This window comes from Anguilla rostrata, chromosome 3 (genome assembly GCF_018555375.3).
Source record: "Anguilla rostrata isolate EN2019 chromosome 3, ASM1855537v3, whole genome shotgun sequence".
Lineage (NCBI taxonomy): Eukaryota > Metazoa > Chordata > Actinopteri > Anguilliformes > Anguillidae > Anguilla > Anguilla rostrata.
Window position 1 is genome coordinate 67,958,017 of NC_057935.1, and position 21,484 is coordinate 67,979,500.

The following is a 21,484-nucleotide window of genomic DNA, read 5'->3' on the forward strand; positions in this document are numbered from 1 at the left end:
AATTTTTGATTGCCCGTTATTTAAATTTCACTTGGCACACATGACACCATCGTTCCATGTTTCTTTAATTATGCTCTGTTTGGTTTCGCTTCCCTGGATTGCGATGAACCTGCTCGCCTCCAGCCAACCTTTCAGAAGTTTTGAGCAGGTAGCGACCACTTCCTCAGCCACGCCCTGCGGTATGCTCTGCTTGCGCTGGTCGCGTGGATGCTGATCAGTGCTGCCGAATGGAGGCAGACCATGTGACCTGCGCTCTCCACCAATCAAAGAGAGAGGCTCCGCCTTTCAGAGGGAATCGGCGAATGGGAAAGGAGCCACCGTGTTCTCGTGCAGCCGGCTTGAGATTTCGGGTACTGTACTGAAACTTTTACAGCACTGAAAAGCGGTAAATAATGGGCATCAGGAACACTTGGGCTCTTAGTTATGGTGTGTGCTGTTAGATTCAGGTGTATTTTAGTAATGTATCTCATTTCAAGTTTCAGAGTTATAATCTGTTTACGTCCGCACACCCATCCTGTTCTGTCTAGGTGTTGAGTACCCCTTTCAAACGCAAACTCTCCCACATGACTTAGGTGCTGAGAGCCATTGGAAAGCAACCCTGGGTGAATAGAAATTATAATGTAGGAAGAGTCATTGATCTAGCCAGGGACAGGAACCAGGGAAGGAGTGAATTATCACATGCATGAAACCTTCCCTCCTGGCTAGATTCCATTGATTTGAGATTTGTTTGTACTAAAGCTGTGCCATTTTTCAGTGATAGTTAGACTGGAGAAGCTCATAAGACCACACAGATCTGTAACCAAGAAGTAAAGAGCTAAACTGTCTTTCACCATCAAATTCGATGAAGACCTTTTCTTTCCTGAACGCAATTGGAGGCAACAGCAGCGAACAGAAGTTTAATTCAGAAGAAGAACAGAAGCATTCTTCAATTTGCATATCTTCATTAATCTGTGTGCAGTATCAGACCTTAAGGATAAAACGGAAGGAGACGAGGACTGAATCATCACTAGTTTATCTGCAGCGCGATGCAGCTAAATGCTAAACTGGCACTTCTGAATGTAGTATTGTAAAATGGTCCAATATGTGTTTTTATTTTTTTTATTTTTATTTTTTTATAACTGATTCAGGCACCTATGCACAAAGTACACAGGAAAGCCCTAACACATTAGGATACATTAGTTTTATTAATGATAATGGCAGCATCTGGGCCAACAGAAACGGCTCGAGATGCCAAATGCAAAGTTAAAACTGGTAAACACTGAACTCTTCGTAGCACCTGATGAACACGGGGAGGGGCAAAGCGATAAATTCCGAAGTCAGTAGCAGGATTTTAAATGTGCATTTTGACCGTGTAACTTGCAGGAGAATATGGGGTTGCGATTTTGTGTAAGATTATGGGAGAGTAAGGTTTCAAGAAATCAAAAGTATAGGGACCAACGTTATCCGGTCAGTCACTGGTCGTTTTAGCCAATCATTGCGGGTTGATGCGATCTCTGGATGCCATTTTGGTGCAGTCGTTACGTGAAGGAAGGTGTTCTGTGTGCCACGGTGTGAAAAGTCAGAGTAACGATATTTTATGCGTGAGTGAGCTGAGGGTGAAATGTGTCGCGAAGAGCAGGATGCCGCTACTCTATTTGGCGAGTCGGGAGCTTTTACACAGTTTGCGGTCGGGAGGCTGTGATCGGTGGGGGAAGTGGAACGAGGCTGTGGGGATGTTGTGTGTGTTTCTGGGTCAGCGGATGATGTGACGGCACCAGCACAGCTGTGCTGCTCTGGGAAGTTCGTATCGCGACGGACGATGTCTGGTGTCTTCCCTGAATCGGCGCTTGAATCGCAGATGAACGCTCACAGCTGTCTGGCTGTGGAGCTCCGGCCGGGTGGCCAATCAGTGGAGATGACACCGATACCTGAGCCAATCACAACGTGAGAGAGTTAAGTTTTTTTATTTTTTATTTGAATGATTTAATATTGATTCGTTTTTCTGTATGTGCTGTGAGTCTGGCTCTGCTCTGACCTTTTGCAATCATGCACACGTGGAGAGAAATGAGAATAAAGAAGAGGGGGGAGAAGCTTCCGGAAGAACAATCAAGTGTAATAGCACTGTTTATACCCAAGTGTCATCACTGCCGTGTTTCCAGATCTCACATTATTCTTATAATTATTTTATTAATTTATTTTTTTAGGCCTATTTTTTTTATCTGCAATTGTAGCAATTATCTTTAGTATTTTGCGCTAAAGCTTAATTTCCCCCGTGCACCCTGCTTCTTTATTCCATGAAGTTATCCAGGCCGTTCCCATCCAGGCGGTTGTCCACGACTGTCCTGCGGATGGCGCTGTTCACCGGGTCTGCTCGGGTGGAAACGGGACATTTCTTTATGTTGTGACAGCACCAGTGTGATATATGTAACGATACATCTTTACATAAACAGTTGTTCCCATTGATAATCACATAATATATCTACTGGAATGTATGGAAGGAAAGGAAAATGATTTATATATATATTCACCTCCCATCCCGAAGTTATTCTGCCTGTTCGTCCCACTCAGCCTTGAAAGCACCTGCACGTAAAAAAAAGGCACTTAATTTGTGGCCATGCTTTTGTCTGTGTCTTGGTCAAGTAATTTATCTTTGTGTATTAAATAGCATCGTTAAATATGAAAATCTCCCCCCCCCCCCCCCCCAACAGAGTGATAGACTCCCCAATCCCTCTTTGTTTTCCTATTGTTCTTCCCTTTCCCTCCCTCTCTGTCTCCATCCATCCCTTCTCTCCCTCCCTCTCTCCTTCCCTCTCTTCTCTCCCTCTCTCCCTCCCGCTCCGTGCCTTACCTCCCCGCTGTTGGACTCGGAGCTGGAGCTGGAGCTGGAGCTGCCGGCGCGGCTACATGTGAGGGAGACGAGCTCAGAGAGTTCTGAGTTGACCCGCACTCGACTGGAGCAGGAAGCTGTGGGCTGCGGACGGGGGGGGGAGGGGGCTTTGAAGAATAGGTTTTTGGATTGTCCCCCCCCCTAAAATTAAGTCAGGGTTCTAGAACTCCACTGCTTTCAGTTACCAGCAGCAATTTGTGCATCAGCATTGGAATGCTCAGTTAACACGCATCTGTGATTTTGCACCTTAAAAAGTTAACAGCTGTTTGACGTCCAGAGCTGATGTTGACCATGCAACAATTTATATTATATGTACTTGTCTGAAATAAGCATATTTTCATTTTTGCCTATTTGAAATTCCCAGTGGTATCTGTAGGCCAATACTATGGGGAAAATGCAGTCAAAATATGAGTTGCTCCTTTTTTTCACTCTATGGTCTACTTCCTGTGCTGGAGGAAGGCCAAAGACAGTTGGCGAGTGCCCCATCAACCAGAGGCGTTGCTGTTGAGCAATGAGGCGAGGAATGACCTCTCTTTCCCCCTTTTTGGGTGAAATTGTGGCCAGTTGTGAAGTATAATAATATAACGTAATAACATAACATAAATAACAGTCTGACACAACTTTATCCCATAATCTGGATTTGATGCAGACCAGTACAATGTGTCGCTGAACTAAGAACCAGTTCCATAATTTGACGCACTTTTTGAGATTCCTCAGATCAGAGCAAAAATATTACACATTTAACAATGCTCAATAATCCAAGTGGGCACAAGTGCATGAAGTGGGACACTCAAATTCTGGATGACTCAACTGACTGATTTTGCCAAGAATTTATTCAAATTGGGACCTAGGTTCCAGTGTCAACAGTGCACTGCCAAGACAGTGACCTTCCAACTGCATTATTCAAGCACTGAACCCAGTGACACTGCTGCCACTTCTCTGTCCTGTGGCTTCTGAAATCAATCACGTATTTCTTATAGATACACACTTATATATATATAATATGAAGCACATGACCCTTTGAAGAGTAGGTTCTTTGGAATGTTTTTTTTTTCCCTTCAGAATTCTCAGTCAGTGTTACTGAGTGCTAGAACTCCACTGCTTTCAATTTCCGGCAGTGAATGTTACATCGGCATTAGAAGGTTCAGTTAAGAACATTCTAATCACGTATGTGATCTCACCTTAAACGGTACGAAGTTATAGTGCTCACACTGCCTTTCCTGCAGATTCCCGTTTTGTGTGTCCTTTCACCCGAAAGACGGGTGCTTCTGCACTGTTTGTTTGTCAGTGAAGTTGTCTGGCAGTCCACATATCAAGTCTGTGTAATCTTGGCCAGACTGGTTATAATTTTTCATATGGAATGTCCATATTGTTACTCATGAGTTTAGGTGGTTGTTGAAACTAGATATCAGGTGCTGCCTGTGGATTGGTCAGTGGGGTTACCAGGATATTTGTGGCAGTTTTGTTTAAAAAAAATAAACAAAGAAAAGTCAATTGTGAGAATTATTGATACACTTCGTAGTTTTGAACAAGCAACAGAAATGAACAGGCTAATTAACAGACATCAGACAAACTGATGAAAACATGCTTACAGAAGAACACAACTCCTGTGTGTGAAAATCACTGAGAAAAGAAGATGAATTTGTCCTCCTTACTGGGCGCACAGGTGCTTTAGACGTACGGCTATGCCTATAAAGGTGTAAGGCAGTCTTTATGAGGTCCGGTCGGATCCTTACCACGAAGAATCCCTGTTTGAACTGGCACTTCCCCGGGTCGCTTTCTGAGGCTTTGGGACAGACCGTCTCCTTGATTCCGAATTTGAGCTTCAGGTCGTAGATGTTCATTCCGAAAGGGATGACCTGGAGGAAGACGAGAAGAGAACTTAAGCAGGTGTTCGGGTGATCGTGTTATTGTACTCTGCAGTCCGTGTCAGAATTTTGTTCGTTTTGTCGGTTATGTACCCGCAGCGCATTGGTTTTCAAACGAAATGTGAATGTGTGAATATGAGGTGAAAGTGCAGTTTACATTCATTTTGAGGGCATGCAGACCTTTTTAAACATACAGTCGTTCCCATTTAAGGATCTGCGGTGGAGCGATCTGGAGATTGTTTTTGGGGAATCTCAGTCATATTTGCACTGTCATGTTAGTGTTGTTTTCTGCTACATAGATTCAGTTCTAATGAAAGGCAAAACTGCAGTTGAACCTGAAAACAAGTTATATTTTTTTTACTGACCACAAGAATCGAGCCAAAGGCACAGTCTTTGTCATAACAGTGCATTATGTGCCTATATTGAAAATAGCTGGTAGTCACATTACTTCATTGATAGTCGTATACAGTTACGGACACAGTACGACGTCAATCACCCAGCTCTTCACTATTGATTACATTTAGGTAGATGCACGGTAAAAAAAAAAAAAATATGCGATGGAAAATGATATGTGTGTATATTGCCATTCTGAAGAGGTGGCAGTCTCACTTTTTGTACGGAGCTGTGGGTAATTCCGTACAGGTTGGCGCTGCCGGACTGGTCATTGACCCGGGTGAGGGCCATGCGAACAGCCTTCTCAGCGACGGGCGCCAAATCAAAGTTAAGCCGGGGACGCCCTGTGAAGGCGGAGTAAAGCGCAGAGGTGAGCACAGTTCTGCATGCACTGCCCAAAACAAAACAAAAAAATAAGTCAATCTTAACATTTCGGTCTTATTTTAAAATGTTTTATTTCCATTAGTGTTTTGTTAAATAAGGTGATGAGGTGAGACTGTTTGAGGTAAGGCAGTGTGACAGTGTGGTGATGTGGTAAGTTTTGTCAAGCAAAAAAATGACAAGCTAACATTTTCTACTTGAGAGAAAGAATAAAGAAATTAAGTCTTTTTACGAGGCTGAAACACTTGATAAGGGGGGTATGCAGCGTGTGCATACCCGTTCCCATTCTCACATTGTCGATCCCTGTCTATCCGTGTATTGCAAGATAAACTGATTTTTTCCTTCTCTATTCATCCAAGTCTGACATCATGTAACTTTTGATTGTTCTCCATTACTCTCCCAATCTGTGGCCCCTTTCATTTATAATTGAGGTCTGATCATTGTTGTATTGTATTGCAATTTGCCTTTGCGCCTCAGGCAAAGTGTGAAAGATTGCGGTTGAGTCACACACTGCAAAATGTGTTCTGCGTTAGCTTAGCGCTCAGTTCACTCGTGGATCTCTTGATAGCAATGTACCTGGTTCTCCCGGGTCAGAGGTCAAAGGTCAAACAGCGGTTCACTCACCAGAGCAGCAGAGACACTGCAGCAGGACTAGGCAGAGAATGGTCACCTTCATCTTCCTCGAAATTCTAGAGCCCAAAAAGCATTTCAGACCCCCTGTCCTCTCCTTTAAATAAATGCCCCCTTCGCAACTTGCCCTCGTGCCCTGCCCCGCCCATCTCCTCCCTTGTGGACACATGACCTTCTGTTCTGTTTGTTCCTCTCGGCTTCACGTTCAACACAAACAGTATCGACCCGCAGGCAAACAGTCAAGCACCTCAGAGTGGTACAAAGATCCCTCATCGCAGGTTCCCACTGAACAAAGAAAACTTTTTTTTCCCCCCACAAATACAGCTATGAATTTAGCAGATGGTTAGATTGACACCAACAAAGTGTCTATATGCGTCCACATAAAAATTGAAAGTGTTAAAAAGTTAACACCCAATTTGAGTTGATCCAACACTCTACATTGTTAAAAAAATCAACACTACACAACACTTTAAAGCGTTGTATTCACACTGCACTGGTGTTGGTGTTAAAATAAAATGTTAAAAAGGAACACTGCTTTTTTTAACACCAACACCAGTGTAGTGTGAAGACAACAAAACGCAGGGTTGAAAATGACCAATAGTAACACTATTGGGTGTAAATACCAATAACACCATTGGGTGTAAAATTCCCCCACTAACTTAAATAAAAGACAAATGGCAGAAATGGTAGAGAAAATAAACTTTGTATTAAATACATTTTTACGTTCAATATTTCAGACAATTCAATGCACATCTCCGAGAAAACAGCAGTAGGGCACAATATATGTTCTCTCATCATTGTCAGGTGAAAACTGCCATGTCATAATGTCTATAATATAACAGATCAGCCACACAAATGACAGTGAACACATCATCCACCTCCTCAATGCTGAATGCATTCAGGTGATCATCGAAATACATCATAATAACTTTAGTGGTCAAAAGGAATGCTTCATCATCCTTGATTATGATATTGATAATGTTGAAAATAGGCATTTCATTTTCAATACTAGTGCAAAAAAACATTCCTATCTGGTACTCTGTTCCATAGTCTTTCACCCAGGAAGTAGTGGAGACACTAGACACATTCAAAGTTTGACAAGACCTCACTGCTCTCTAGATTTCTAGTTAAGACATGTTGAACAGGGCCAAAAAAATCTTTTAAAATACATACTCTCCCAATGAAAAGCCAACTGATTCTGATGTTTCTTTACCAGTGTTTTGGTTATGTTTTAAAAATTATTCACAGACTTCTTGAAGAAGTTGTGTTTCCCTTTGAACCTCATACACCACATATGCATAAGTAGACCTATTTTCCTAATACATCTGGGATAATGAATCATCAGATGATGCTTTGGGATCAGCCTCATATCTGTAAACACCGACTGAAGAAGTTTGTGATGGTCTGAAATGAAGTTCTTCAAGTAATAAGTCATACCATCTGTTATGATTGGTGAGAATACAATGTTGACGATCTGAATCAAAAGTAGAATCACGTTCCAATAACTGTTGTCCCAGTCAACTAGATCTCCAAAAATAAAGGGCGTATTGCTAAATTATCACCAATAACCTGAATAACAGACCCCTTCAATGGTGTGTCTGAAAAGGGCACCTGGATTCTCTGTGTCTCCAAAACTTTTAAGTCATGAACAAGAGGCTGTAGGATTGGACCAAAACCATATTTCTTTAAGTCCTCTGAATGAAAAAGCGTCACAAGATGAATGTTCATCAAAACCGAATTTAGCTTGGTTGGCAAATTTCTTAAAATAAAGTAAATGCAGCCAAGTTTGTGCATTCCCTTTTTAGATCCGAGCGGATTGGCCGTTTCGAAATCGTCATAATAAAGCTGAATCTGAAGCGCATGTTCTTCCTGTGCAAAGAATGTGTGATTTCTGAGGTATGAACCATGATTAATGTCTTTGAAAATGCTTCTGTCTTTTGTCTTTTGAAATCTTCTTGAAGCTTCACTTGCTGGAAACAGTTGCTAAGTTCCCGGTTGGTAAACGTTGACTCCAGAGTTCCCAAAATAGACATGAATTTGTCATTGACTGGAATTTGACTGCATACACCAGTACTTCTATCTCTGCGCACATCACAACGCACACACACATGCTCTACTGGTTCAACGATTTTCCATTTTTTCTCAAAATGTCTTTGCCTCTTAGTTTCAGTATTGAGGAGTGAGAATGCATTTTCAAGCTGCTCAAAACAGTCTTCAACTTTATCTAGGGCTTGTTCAGTTACCTCCGATGAAAGACATTTAAGAACAGCGTCCTGTGAATCCGGTGAAGTATTTAAGCCCTCTTACTGCCGATTGGTTACAGTGTGCGTGGAAGTCGTGTCATTCACATTGATCAGCGTGAAGACTCAACATCAGTCTTCACGCTGATCACATGACCCATGATTATACAATGAATAAATATGCTGCTTTCAGATTTAAAAAAAAAAAAAAGGGAGTTTGGCCAGGTATTGATAACTAAATGTCTCATTATTGATCCATTTTCCTTCTGTAATTCCAAATGATAAACCTTGTCGACTTTCACTCTGAATCCAGTATTGAAACAGATTGTTCCTGGAAGTGCTTTACCTATTTTAATTGTGAATTCTTATGGGGAAAGTTCTGAATATGTTTCTTTCCCATAATCTTGTGTTTGTCTCCATGCAGTGGTCATTCATCATAATTGCAGTCCAAAATCCATTTCACTGCACATACTCCCGAAGTTCGAAGGGACTAGTGCAGTTGAAACCATAATTATTTGGCCCGTTCCCAGGTATTAATTTAAAAAAAAAAAAATGAAAACAAAAAACATTGGGCACATTAGACCTCAATTTAGATGATTTTTGACTTTTATTGTACCCTCTTTGAAAGCATATCACATTTAAAGTATATTTTAAAACGCATGTCCTTCAGGTAATCTTAGTTGTCCTAATTTAAATGTCTTTATCACCAAGTGGTTCACAACATTGTGGGGGAAAACAAACAAAAACATTGTAGAAGCCAATGCTTGGCATGATTGTAAGGCATACTTGGGTTTGGTTCAGTGATCGCTGCATTTAACAATGGAAAAATAAAAGTAAAATAACGTGCAGCTTTTTTTTTTTTTTTTTTTTTACTGAAAAAGAAACTATACAAATGAGATACTTTTCAGCGTTTATTTATTTCAGAAAACTTACAGGATACTTAGATGAAACCCAGGTTTTTGCTGACACAAGGACAGCAGCCAGTTAATCCAAGGTCACACATAAAATACATTTAAAAAAAAAAAAAAAGTTTAGTATTTATAGATTTTACACTACCTAGTGAAAAATGAAACAAAGAGACGTGCCCAGAGAAACGTTTGAGCGTGTCAAACAGCAACAAGCAGATATGACGCAGCTCTCCTGACAACAATATTATTAGTAATGCTCATAATATCAAGGTTATAATATCATTGCTATTTTTTTTATAAACAGAAACAGTGCTGTACTAAAGATCCAGCTGAGGAGGACTGCTACCTACAGCATTGCTGCTGGTAGGGGGATTGTGTATGGCTTCACACTGATTCTTAAATGCATCACTTTCTGCCTTTGGATATACCAAGTTATATGATGGTACACCTGGTACACCTTCCAAATGAAAGTAAAACATATCTCAAAGCTTATTGGGCTCCAGTGTCTCCAATCAGTCAGTCAATCAGCCAGCCAGCCAGCCAGCCAGCCAGTCTACTCGCTAAAATGGCTGACTGCAATAACAACCCTGTGTTGGCTGTTAAACGCATGTCACGCCTGCGTCTTCCTGGTGGTTGCAGTTGTGGACCCCGCTTCCACTGTGTGGGCACAGGAAGATACTGCTCTCCCTGCCAGTACACCCCAGTTCATCCAACCAGATTCTCCCTGTTCCTGAGATCCGCAACGGACAGAAGGATGTGTCAGTTAAACCGTAAAAAAAAAAAAAAAGCTAAGTAAAGCGCACACAAGCAAAACCTAGAGAAAGATACTGGGACAGAGGGGGGAAAAAAAGCAATGGAACACACAATCACACCTTACGATTACAGAAAAAGTTTAAATAAATGTTGTGGATTCAAAAATCACCCTAGACATGGTTTGAGACCAGATATAGAGTAAATAATATCCCTTTCATTAGGAATTGGTTCATCCCAACCAAAACAATGCGTACGGCTTGCACTTGCAATGTTATGGTCTGAAAAGTTGCACATTATCGTGGTTTGAACACACAGTCAGCATGAAACAATGATCTTCATATTTAGTATAAACAAAAAAGATTTCACCTTTAAATGACTACAAGAAAATATATTTTGGTCACTTTGGATGAATGAACGATGATGTAATGATGTAATATAATGTTATGTTATGTTATTGTTATGTATTGAGATGAGATGAACGATGATGTAATGATGTAATGTTATGTTATGTTATGTTATGTATTGAGAGGTGAGCGGGATTACCTGCAGCAGCGGTGAAAATGCTGGTGGCCCGCGTGTAGCCCAGCATTCGACAGATGACCGTCCCGTCCAGGGTGTCGAAGCTGTCGTCGCAAACTGTCCCCCACAGGCCCTCATGGAAAACCTCCACCCGGCCTCGGGACCCCCCTCCAGCTATCCTCACCACCGGCGACGCTGAATACGGTGGAGAGGGGGAGGGGAGGGGAGCAACAGTTAAATGGTAAATGGACTGCATTTATATAGCGCTTTTATCCAAAGCGCTTTTACAATTGATGCCTCTCATTCACCAGAGCAGTTAGGGGTTAGGTGTCTTGCTCAGCGACACGCCCAGGGCGGGGATTGAACCGGCAACCCTCCGACTGCCAGACAACCGCTCTTACCTCCTGGGCTAGTTAAAGGTGCTGTCCTGTGCCACTTATCTCTGCTCACGTTTGAATTAGGCCAGCCAAGGAAACAGCGACCAATCCAAATTTATTTATAAAGCACTTTAAAAACAACAACAGCTGACCAAGGTGCTGTACAATCAGAAATGGCAAAACCCTAAAACAATACAATAAAAACACAAAGACCAGTTTAAAAGACAAAAGGACAATAAAATAATAACAATAATAATAATTCTGTTGGTTTTCTTTTTTTTTTTTTTTACCTGATAGTTAATTGAATTATTGATGCCACTGACAGGCGAGATGTTCAACTCACCCGGTTTAAATCAGTTCCAGTTAGAGGGGAAGAATGAAACCCAGCAGTGCCACATGCCTCGAGGGCCTGATTTGAGCGTGCCTCCTCTACAGTGTGTAACCAGTACTTGCGTGATTGACAGGAATCAATGACATGGTGTCAACTCCCCCAGAACAGGAGAGATTTTTTGCCTGGAACCAGGCACAGAGCTCCACATGGAGGGCGAGGTTGAATCCAGGGCGAGTATGAGGGGGGGCGCAGGTAACTCACCTGCCTGGGTGGCTGATCCTTTCTCCCCCTGTGGCCCCTGGGGGCCAGGCCTGCCCTGTTCCCCCTGCAGTCCCCTGTCCCCTACGAAGAACAGGCTGAAATGAGAACTCCCACCCGTGTGCTGAGTGTTTGTACCTGGGGCGGGCAGCGAGGGCAGTGTTCATTTCAGGTTTTCACGCAAACTTTCCGGCCTTGATTACTTAATTAGCCTTTTTAACATTTTTACATTTCATCTATACAATTATTGATAATTTTCACGAATGAGAGCCGAAGACTGTCCTTGTATCCCCTATGTGGAACTGTGATCTGATCTACGAGTGAACCAGTGTATAGCCAGTTAGCTCATTTAGCCAGGGTAATTGCTGGAAACAAAAACCGAAATGACCCATTACTGGTTTAAACCAATAATCTCTTTGACTTTCAGACCATCTGTTCTCTTGAGCTGATATATGTAAATGGTAAATGGACTGCATTTATATAGCGCTTTTATCCAAAGCGCTTAGAGCAGTTAGGGATTAGGTGTCTTGCTCAAGGACACTTCGACACGCCCAGGGCGGGGTTTGAACCGGCAACCCTCCGACTGCCAGACAATCGGTCTTACCTCCTGAGCTATGTCGCCCCATAATACTCGGCTACGTTATTGTACAGTGTGCGGTGTTGGGATTGTGCTTAAAATAATGTGCAGTGCGGTTCTATGACAGAGTGCAAATGTTCGCCATCGTGTTTTTACCCTTAGCCCCATTCGCTCCGTATTCGCCAGGAAATCCAGAAAAAGAAAAAGAAGAATGTGGTAAAAAATGAATGTCAATTCTGCCTGAAGCTGTGAGTCAAGGTTTCTTATCCAACGGAGTCTTCAGAAGAACTGAAACTGAGAACTGAAGTTTCGCTGGAAAACGAAAGTCAGTAAAAATAGAATCCAGCGTAGCACATGATTCTGAAAGTGCTATCGGTGACATTGTTCCACTCAAGCTTGAAAACACCTACTCATTTCCTGCAAGGAACATGGATTACTGGTCATGTTCGTACAGTGGAACAGCAGAAGGAAAATGAACTTGAGTGAAAGTGGTGTTGGCTTAGCTTCCTCTTCTGAGCCAGCTGAATGTTCTGCTGTGATGTGCTGTGTCAGGAACTTGCACATTCTCTTCTCTCTCCCCCCCCCCCCCCCCCAGTTTCCTACTTCTTTACCATGTCCAGCTGGTATGACTCTGTTCTCGTCTCTGTAACCTTCTCGGTCATTGCTGGAGAGTGCGGACAAGCACACGCTTTACTGGAAAAAAATGTGATGCGAAACCACCGCGTGCTTATCGCTCCACAACCCACTAGTGAAAACCTGCACCGTCATTCGGTCTGAGGAGGGGACACACTTCACTCAACAAAAAGGGGGGGGGGGGAGTGCCTGGTGTGTGGTGAACCATGGACATCCAGGCAACTGAGGTTTAATGAGCTTTTAAGATAGGAAGCGTGCTGGTGAGCCAAAATGGCAGCCTGAGGGTTGATCGCCCTCGTTTGCTTCCTTACTAGTTTGACCCTTGTCCTTTGAAATTTATTGAGCTTTTAACTGAAGACCATAGAACTTGGCTTGAAACGAGGATGATCAATGCGTAATCTGTTCCATCTATTGATCTACAAACGACGCTACTTTTAACTGCTTGCGGCATGTTACCACCCTTGCACATGCTCAAATTTCATGCAAGGTCATCGCCAGTTGGGTAAACACCTCGCTTTTTTTTTTTTTTTTTTGGATCTAGTTCTGACTCTTGACTGTGGCCGATAGAGTCTCTGCTTAGTCAGCAGTTAAATGGTTGCCAAATCAAGAAGTAAAATGCTCGGAAAAGCAATGCCAGTGAACAAAAACCACCCCGGTCATTGTGAAATCTCACAACAGGGGGGACTCTGAGTCATGGCTGTTCACAGTCATTGACTTTTACTGTAAAACATTCTATCTCACCATACAGAACGGTTTGAGGGTTACGTTCGTTCCTTACCCCGTTCTCCTTTACTTCCTGTGGCCCCTGGACGTCCTGTGTCCCCTTTTGACCCTAGAATGAGACGAATCGTAAGTAATGCACCGTAGGTAACATCCCTTAGGCTGCTCTTATAAGGACAGCGCTTTCTGTTTTTCACACAGCCAAATATTATTGTATTTTATTGTATTATAATACGAAAACTAGACTCAATCGAGGAACGTGACCTGACCACGTGCCTCCTCGGTAATATTGTCAATGTCAGTTCTGATCATTGGCTATGAACCACACTCAGTACCCTCTGAATGTTCATAGATAGTTAGATATTTCTTTGTGCGATCAGGGCAGGAGGACCCAGATCAAAAGCCACTTAATTCATTGTGGCAGTTGGAACATCATATTATGCATTACGTACATTAACATTTATTATCGTTATTTATAGATCACATTTAGCCATTTATCAGATATTCTCATCCAGAGTGACAGGTTGCATTTTTACAAACCATCCGTCACATTAAATCCACTTTACTGAAGCACTCCAGGTCACATTCCAGGGGTTCAATGGAAGAGCCCACACAGCTGGGAATCAAACTTGCAACCTTTCAGTCACAAGCACAGCTCCTTGAACTAAATGTGCTGCACTGCCCCAAAGACAGGAATGCTACTTTACCTGACCGTCCCATGTCCCCTTTTAGACCCGTAGGTCCCTGGATTCCTGGTGACCCTAAACAGAGATGGCAAACAAGCTTAACCCCTTTAAGGTGTGATATTACAAATATGTGATTTAGAATGTTCACAGCTGAACATTCTAATGTTGATGTAACAATCAGCACTGGTAACTGAAAGCAGTGGAGTTCTAGAACACTGACTTGGAATTTTGAAAAACATTGCTATTCAAAGACTTTTAATTCATGGCCCAGGGGCAGAATCGGTTAGATCGGGTTGAGTATCGCTCACCTTTCTGCCCTTGAAGGCCTGTGTCTCCCTTCAGACCCTTCTCCCCCTTCATCCCTGGGACTCCTGGCACCCCCGCCAGCCCAAATCTGCCTGGAGCTCCTGGGCATATCACAGCTCTGTCAGACTAATGGCCAGATATGAGAACACAGGGACGCACGTACGAACAAACATGCACACACATATGCACACACACATACACGCACAAATACATATGAAACTGCACATCAACACAAATGCTCAACCTTGCGTATATACACAACCAACTGTGCATCAGCACATACACACACACACACACACACACACACACAGTCACACACACACGCCATCACACGTACGACACGCACACACACACGCACACATTCACACACACACACACACACACACATTCGCACACACACACACACACATGCACATTCACACACACATTCACACACACATTCACACACGCACACACACACACACACACACACACACACACACACAATCAGCATACCAGTTTCCCCCTTGGGACCCCTTAGTCCAGTGGAGCCAGGTTCTCCCGGAGGCCCTGTAGAGATGAAAGGTGATGGTTAGGCTTAGTTTACTCTCAGGTTCCTGTGACCATACAGCATGACCAAACTCTGAGTGATGTAACAGGCAGACCGGCTGCCTGGGATGGTCTCTAATGCACATACAGCATGACATGGGGTCTGGCATGACTTCAATTTCAATTTAATTTCAAGTAATTTTGTACTGTTGTACTGTTCCTATTTTTGAAGATATTGAGAAGGCCTTGCTGAGGTGGTTGTGAATAATTTCATCCCTCTGTTACTGACTGCAAAAAATACCAAAAACAGAAAAGATAATGGGTAAAAATAGGCAAAATAAGGAAACCTTGGTGAGTGTCAAGAATATGTAAAAAAAAATATTAATTGCACAAGGGACTCAAGACACAAAACAAAACATGGTTATGAAGCAAGAGACTCTAACAAACTCATTGACCTAATTTTACCTTAAAAAAAGAGAAAATAATATATCGGGTGAAGTCTGGATTCTCTCCCTCTCATACACACACACACACACAAATAGAGATAAATGTAGTGCCTGGTATTCCCTGGAACCCTTGGTCTCCCTTCTCTCCTGCCTGTCCCATCGGTCCTGGGGGGCCTGTACTGCCAGTCTCTCCCTTTGCACCTAGGGCACCTGTATACATAAACACACACACACACACTGCATGTTTAAATATCACACACACTACCACATATACACAAACACACTCTCTCACACAAGAACACACACTGCGTGTGAGTACACGTAAATATCACACGCACTCTACTACACATGCATAAACACACTCTCTGTCATATACACGCTCACACACACACACACACACTCACACACACACACACGTGTGAATGCATTGCAGTAATCCTTGCAGAGAGTCTCACTGTGTCACAAAGATCTGGCTGTTGACCCATCGCCTGAAGGCCAATCTCTCCAGCACCCACAATCTGATCATTCCAACTCCTGAGTTTAAGTTTTGTAAGGCTGCTCTGTACGATAATTGGTTAGAGGTAAAGGCGACAGGTGGACACTCACCTGGGTGTCCAGGTGCCCCCTGTTCTCCTGGGTCACCCTTTGAACCTGGAACATAGGAGAGAATGCAGAATTCACTCCCTGAACATCGCCAGCACTTTAAGCCTATTGTATACTTAGGCTTAGCAAATTATACTACTGTGCCTTGACCACATACAGTAAGCAGGTCACATTATGACCGAGTATAATAGCGTGTGACATGCTCAGTGTGTTATTGCAAGCGTAATATTCTCAGTGTGTCATTATTAGTGTAACGTGCTCAGTGTGGCACTCTGCCTGTGTTGCAGTGATGTACCTGTCTGTCCAGGTGGCCCTTCGGATCCTGTCGGTCCAGGTGGGCCGATTGGCCCGGGCTCTCCTCTCTCCCCGTCGGCGCCACGCGGACCCGTCCCTCCGGGTTCACCTGCACGGAGACACCCCACCAATCAGAACACAGAAGCAAACGTCCCGTACGTTTTCAGGTCAGTATGCGCGAGCATTGAAATGAATACGCTACATACAGCTCAGATTCACATTTCAGAAATTTACTGGGACTGTAAACGGCAATTTGTTATTTCAACTTTTATGTACAGTAGCTGCATTATGTCGTAAACTACAGTTATGAAACAAGATGCATTTTAATTATTCCTGCAATAATTCACCGAATATGCATGATTGTATTGTTAAAATTGATGCAATAAATATCAGTCGATACAATTGATATCTGGACGCAGCCATTTTGAGTGTGAGAAAACCACTGTATAAATGCAATCCATTATTATTACTATAATACTTCTACTACTATTACTACTACTACTAATAATAATAATACAATAATATATGTTGACAATGTATACTTTGCTATATTGTTTATATTTCAGACATTCACAGATGAACGTAGATCAAATGTTTGGGTGAGAGCAGGAAGTACTCATGCGCACCTGGATCTCCCTTTTCTCCTTGTGCACCTGCTACCCCCTGGGGTCCTGGTAAGCCTTGATCACCTTGCTCACCCTTTGAGCCTGCGACACCTTCATTAAAACAAACACACATCATATACTGTGGATGTCAGATGGCAACATCAGAGGTGTGATTATAGTTTTGAGGTTATGCAGTTATCGAAATATGAGTTATAGTTAATTGAGCTGAGTGTATTTCAATGTGGCTAAACCAAAGAAATTCATACTGTACATTGACGTGGAACTGACAACCTTGAAAATCATGGTCAAAAAATATACACACAAGAGCATTTTATAAATTGCTATGCTTTTTAAAGGAATGTTTTAAGCCTTTGAAGTTTAGGCTTTTTTGGAATGTTTTTTTTTTTTTAGATTTTATTTTCAGCTAGAGTTCTAGAACGCCACTGCTTTCAGTTACTAGAAGTGATTGTTGCATCAGCACTAAAATGTTCTAATTGCATACTTGTGTTCTTACACTTTAGTGCAGGGGAATGTATTGAATATATAATACATCATATAATGGTGTAAATATAATTGCATGCTCAGCCTCTCTCCAATCAGAAAAAAATACTGGGATCCAGACAAACGCAGAATTATTACAGCTGCCTATATTTTTTCTGTGTGAAACTCCCCCAGCTCTGTCAGGTGTTAATTCATGCACACAGATTTGCCATGGCAACTGCTGACACAACTGAAACTGGTGGAAGCTCACCCTTAGTACCAGAGTCTCCCTTTGGTCCCTGTGGTCCAGGTGTACCAGGAGGACCTGCAGCATTCACACAGCATTTGTTTATTACAATGTTAATTAAGTTTATTAAGTTGTCATATTATGAGTGACACATTCAAATTCAATACAATATTAGATTTAAAATATCATGACCCAACTGTGAACTTGGATGGTGTTTTTCATTATTTAAAAAAAAACAATTGTGCTCATTAATGAATTATTATAGAGAAATTCATTCACATTTACCAAATCAAAATAAGTGTTTTGCAATATTCAGGAGAAATATTCCACGCAATAATTATGTTAGGCAGAGATCACTCAACACAATACGTTTTTAAATTTATGTTCAATTTAGACTGGTAAGTACATACTACTTAACCAGCTATGTTTTAGCTTATGTCAAAATTTAAATCATTTGAGACAACGGGTTTCCTCAAATTTTTCCATCACCTAATCCAGATTTCCAGTGTATAGGAGATCCATTGGAACTTTAAAGCTTTAAATACACAGCATACAACTGACATTTCAACAACAGCAGGTTGGGAATAACACAAGATGTAGTCTGTACTGTACTAAAATAAGAGAATATACATTCATCTACAACCTGTTAAAAAAAGGCACAAAAACATATTCAAGCCAAGCAGTGCTGTTCATCCTGCTTCAGTCACCAGTCCAACATCACCCTGTCGGCCGCTGACTGTCCTGACATTGACTGTTTTCTGCTAAAGGTACACACACACACACACACACACACACACACACACACACACACACAATCCGGAATCGTGGCTTGGCTGGAATCTCTCGTCTCACCTGGTTTGGAGTTCAGGTCGAGCAGTCTGTTCTGCAGGAGGGCGGTGCTGGCGTTGACCGCGCCCAGCTCCGCCCTCAGCTGTCCCAACCCCCCCGGCCCCCCGCACAGGACGTCCACCCGGGCCTCCAGGGTCCCCAGGCTCTCCCGCAAGGAGGCCGTCTCCAGGCTGGCGTTCCTTAGCGGCGGGGGGCGGCCTTTGCCCCTGTTTGGGGGGGGCCCCGCGTGCAGGAACTCATTGGTGGAGGACGACGGCCAATCGGCTGCGGCCGACCCGTGAGCGATGCGGTGGAGCTCATTCTGCAATGTTAACACTGCGGAAAGTGCGCTTCCAGCATTAGGGTTCTAGAGGGTGTCATTACACAGAGTTACAGCAAGGGTGCCATTACACATTACAGTTACAGAGTGCATAATTACACATTATTATTATAGAGAGGGTGTAGTTACACATTGGAACTATAGAGACAGTGTAATTACACATTAGAATTATAGAGAGGGTGTAATTACACATTATAATTACAGAGAGGGTGTAATTACACATTATTATTATAGAGAGGGTTTAATTACACTTTAGAATTACAGAGTGGGTGTAATTACACTGTAGAATTACAGAGAGGGTGTAATTACACTGTAGAATTACAGAGAGGGTATAATTACACTGTAGAATTACAGATAGGGTATAATTACACATTAGGATCACAGAGAGGGTGTTATTACACATTAGAATCACAGAGAGGGTGTAATTACACATTGGAATTACAGATAGGGTATAATTACACATTGGAATTACAGAGAGGATATAATTACACTTTAGAATTACAGAGAGGGTGTAATTACACTTTAGAATTACAGATAGGGTATAATTACAGGTTGTCATTACAGAGAGGGTGTTATTACACATTAGAATTACAGAGAGGTTGTTGAGCAACTTCAAACTTTGTCATCCTATTCATAATCATAATCATATTTTCAAAAGAATATATTGATAATTGCAATTACACTGGACACAAGCTAATAGACTGGACACAGGTTTAAACTGAATCTTACATACAAATTTACACATATTTTACACCCATATTTTAAGTTTTTGCACAAACATACATTTTACTTATGATCGTTGCTGAAAAGTAAGTATTATGCATTGTGCTGAAGTAATTTTTACCTCACACAATATACAGTAAACATTGATGCTATTAGATTTAGGTTATTCAGAAAATTTGTACATGACTGAAATCAAGGAATATTTTCTATACCTTTGTAAAGCAGGAATGAATTGAGTGCTGTCAGCAGGATTAGATAGATCACTATGAAAGCAAGACATTTCTTCCTTCCACCTGGTTTTTCCCTCTCCATCTTTTTGAAATCTGAAAAAACAATAAACACCGTTATTGAACATGCACGTGTTCTCTCAGCTCTTTGAAAACTCAAAACGTGGAAGTCAGTACGTGATTAAGTGGGATATTGACCAGCTACAATTCAGCAGGCCAAATCCACGAACCTCAGTTGCACACTACGAATAGTGCATGATATGGCTATGGCTATGATCTGACAGTTGCTTTGAAGAATCTGGCACCAATAAGAAATGCAAGAAAGCAAAACTTCACTATTAAAAAACAACTATTTAGTGTCAAGTTGCAGGGATGGAATATAAGAATTTCAAGCTTTAAAATTAAGGCAATAGCTTTGTACAAGCAACCTGGGAAACAAACCTGGGAACTAGGTTACACGACCAGTTCCTTACCCATTATATTACACTACTGCCCTTGTTCACATGCCACCATTGATAATGACAGCAGTACCATTAAACTACCGGTAGCACTAAGGACAAAAAGAACAAGATAAACCGCAACAACATACAACATGAAAACCATGCAATGTACTGCATAAATGTGATCGCTCTATGTGTCCATACTGGAACCAAGCCCTTACCGCTGCTTTCAAGCTCGAAGTGATCAGCCCTGTTGAGTCTCATGTCCAGGTCGTAGTGTGGGTTGTCCTGACTGAAAATGGTGGCTTTCCCATCTGGCTTATCCACTGCCGTATCCATGGCTGACTGACGTGCGTGCCCCAAGATAAGCCTTCTTAACCAACCAACATTACGCAAAACAAAACATCCCCATTTCTGCGAGACAAATAAGGAAGGACGATGTAAACAGAATAAATCTGCCAAGTCAGATGTTTCTTTCTGGTGATTTCCAGTGGCTGTGGAGGAAAGGGTCACGACGTACTGTGTGTACAATGTTTACAGATTGCATACAGTGCAAGTCCGTAAGTATAGTGAAAGGGCTGTAATGCCTGCGAGGTTCCCCCGATATGGGTGCAAATACACTACATTTCCCAGAGTATGTGGACACCTGAACATCACGCACATATGTACTTGTTGAACGTCTCATTCTAAAACCATGGCCATTGATATGGAGTTGGACACCCCCCCAATTGCTGCTGTAACAACCTTCTCATCTTCTGGGAAGGCTTTCCAGTAGATTTTAGAATATGGCTGTGGGGATTTACTTCCATTCAGCATTTAGAGCATTAGTGAGGCTTGGCTCGCAGTCGGCATTCCGATTCATCCCAAAGGTGTTTGATGGGGTAGAGGTCAGGGCTCTGTGCAGGCCAGTCGGAGTTCTTGTGCTGACATCGTTTCCAGAGGTGGTTTGTAACTGTAGTGAGTGTTGCAACCTAAGGACAGATGATTTTTTACGCGCTACACGCTTCAGCACTCGGCGGTCCCGTTCTGTGAGCTTGTGCGGCCTACTGCTTCACGGCTGAGCTGTTGTTGCTCCCATACATTTCCACTTCGCAACAACAATGCTTACAGTTGACCTGGAGAAGCTCTAGCAGGGCAGACATTTGATGAACTGGCTTGTTGGAAAGGTGGCATCCTATGACAGTGCCACTCTTCAGTACGACCCATTCTACCGGCAATATTTGTCAATGGCGGTTGCATGGCCGTATGCTTGATTTTATGCACCTGTTAGCGATAGG

At 42.4% G+C, this 21,484-nt stretch overlaps 2 protein-coding genes across 2 annotated transcripts; both read right to left on the minus strand.

The window, feature by feature from the left end:
• Positions 1-1,937: 1,937 nt before the first annotated feature.
• spp2 (secreted phosphoprotein 2) lies at positions 1,938-6,225 on the minus strand. The gene is made up of 6 exons (XM_064329471.1): positions 6,133-6,225; positions 5,344-5,471; positions 4,603-4,725; positions 2,828-2,950; positions 2,508-2,559; positions 1,938-2,346 (listed from the first exon to the last, which is right to left on the minus strand). Exons 1-6 carry the CDS (start codon positions 6,182-6,184, stop codon positions 2,267-2,269), a joined length of 558 nt encoding a protein of 185 aa, XP_064185541.1. The 5' UTR covers positions 6,185-6,225; the 3' UTR covers positions 1,938-2,266.
• Positions 6,226-9,276: 3,051 nt separating this feature from the next.
• On the minus strand, positions 9,277-20,586 carry LOC135251740 (macrophage receptor MARCO-like). The gene is made up of 15 exons (XM_064329466.1): positions 20,429-20,586; positions 19,753-19,863; positions 18,502-18,813; positions 17,674-17,727; positions 16,944-17,033; positions 16,319-16,426; positions 16,027-16,071; positions 15,532-15,630; positions 14,942-14,995; positions 14,449-14,547; positions 14,162-14,215; positions 13,513-13,566; positions 11,528-11,608; positions 10,583-10,753; positions 9,277-10,016 (listed from the first exon to the last, which is right to left on the minus strand). The coding sequence occupies exons 1-15, from the start codon at positions 20,544-20,546 to the stop codon at positions 9,886-9,888; spliced, it is 1,581 nt and encodes a 526-aa protein (XP_064185536.1). The 5' UTR covers positions 20,547-20,586; the 3' UTR covers positions 9,277-9,885.
• Between the last annotated feature and the right edge of the window lie 898 nt (positions 20,587-21,484).

Coding starts and splice junctions, on each gene's coding strand:
- spp2 (XM_064329471.1), bottom strand. CDS start 6,184: ATGAAGGTGACCATTCTCTGCCTAGTCCTGCTGCAGTGTCTCTGCTGC. Junction 5,472..6,132: donor GCAGTGTCTCTGCTGCTCTG/GTGAGTGAACCG, acceptor CCGCCTTCACAG/GGCGTCCCCGGCTTAACTTT. Junction 2,951..4,602: donor TCAAACAGGGATTCTTCGTG/GTAAGGATCCGA, acceptor CCCCGTCCGCAG/CCCACAGCTTCCTGCTCCAG.
- LOC135251740 (XM_064329466.1), bottom strand. CDS start 20,546: ATGGATACGGCAGTGGATAAGCCAGATGGGAAAGCCACCATTTTCAGT. Junction 17,034..17,673: donor GGGAGACTCTGGTACTAAGG/GTGAGCTTCCAC, acceptor GTTTTAATGAAG/GTGTCGCAGGCTCAAAGGGT. Junction 11,609..13,512: donor AGGAAGTAAAGGAGAACGGG/GTAAGGAACGAA, acceptor TGTTCTTCGTAG/GGGACAGGGGACTGCAGGGG.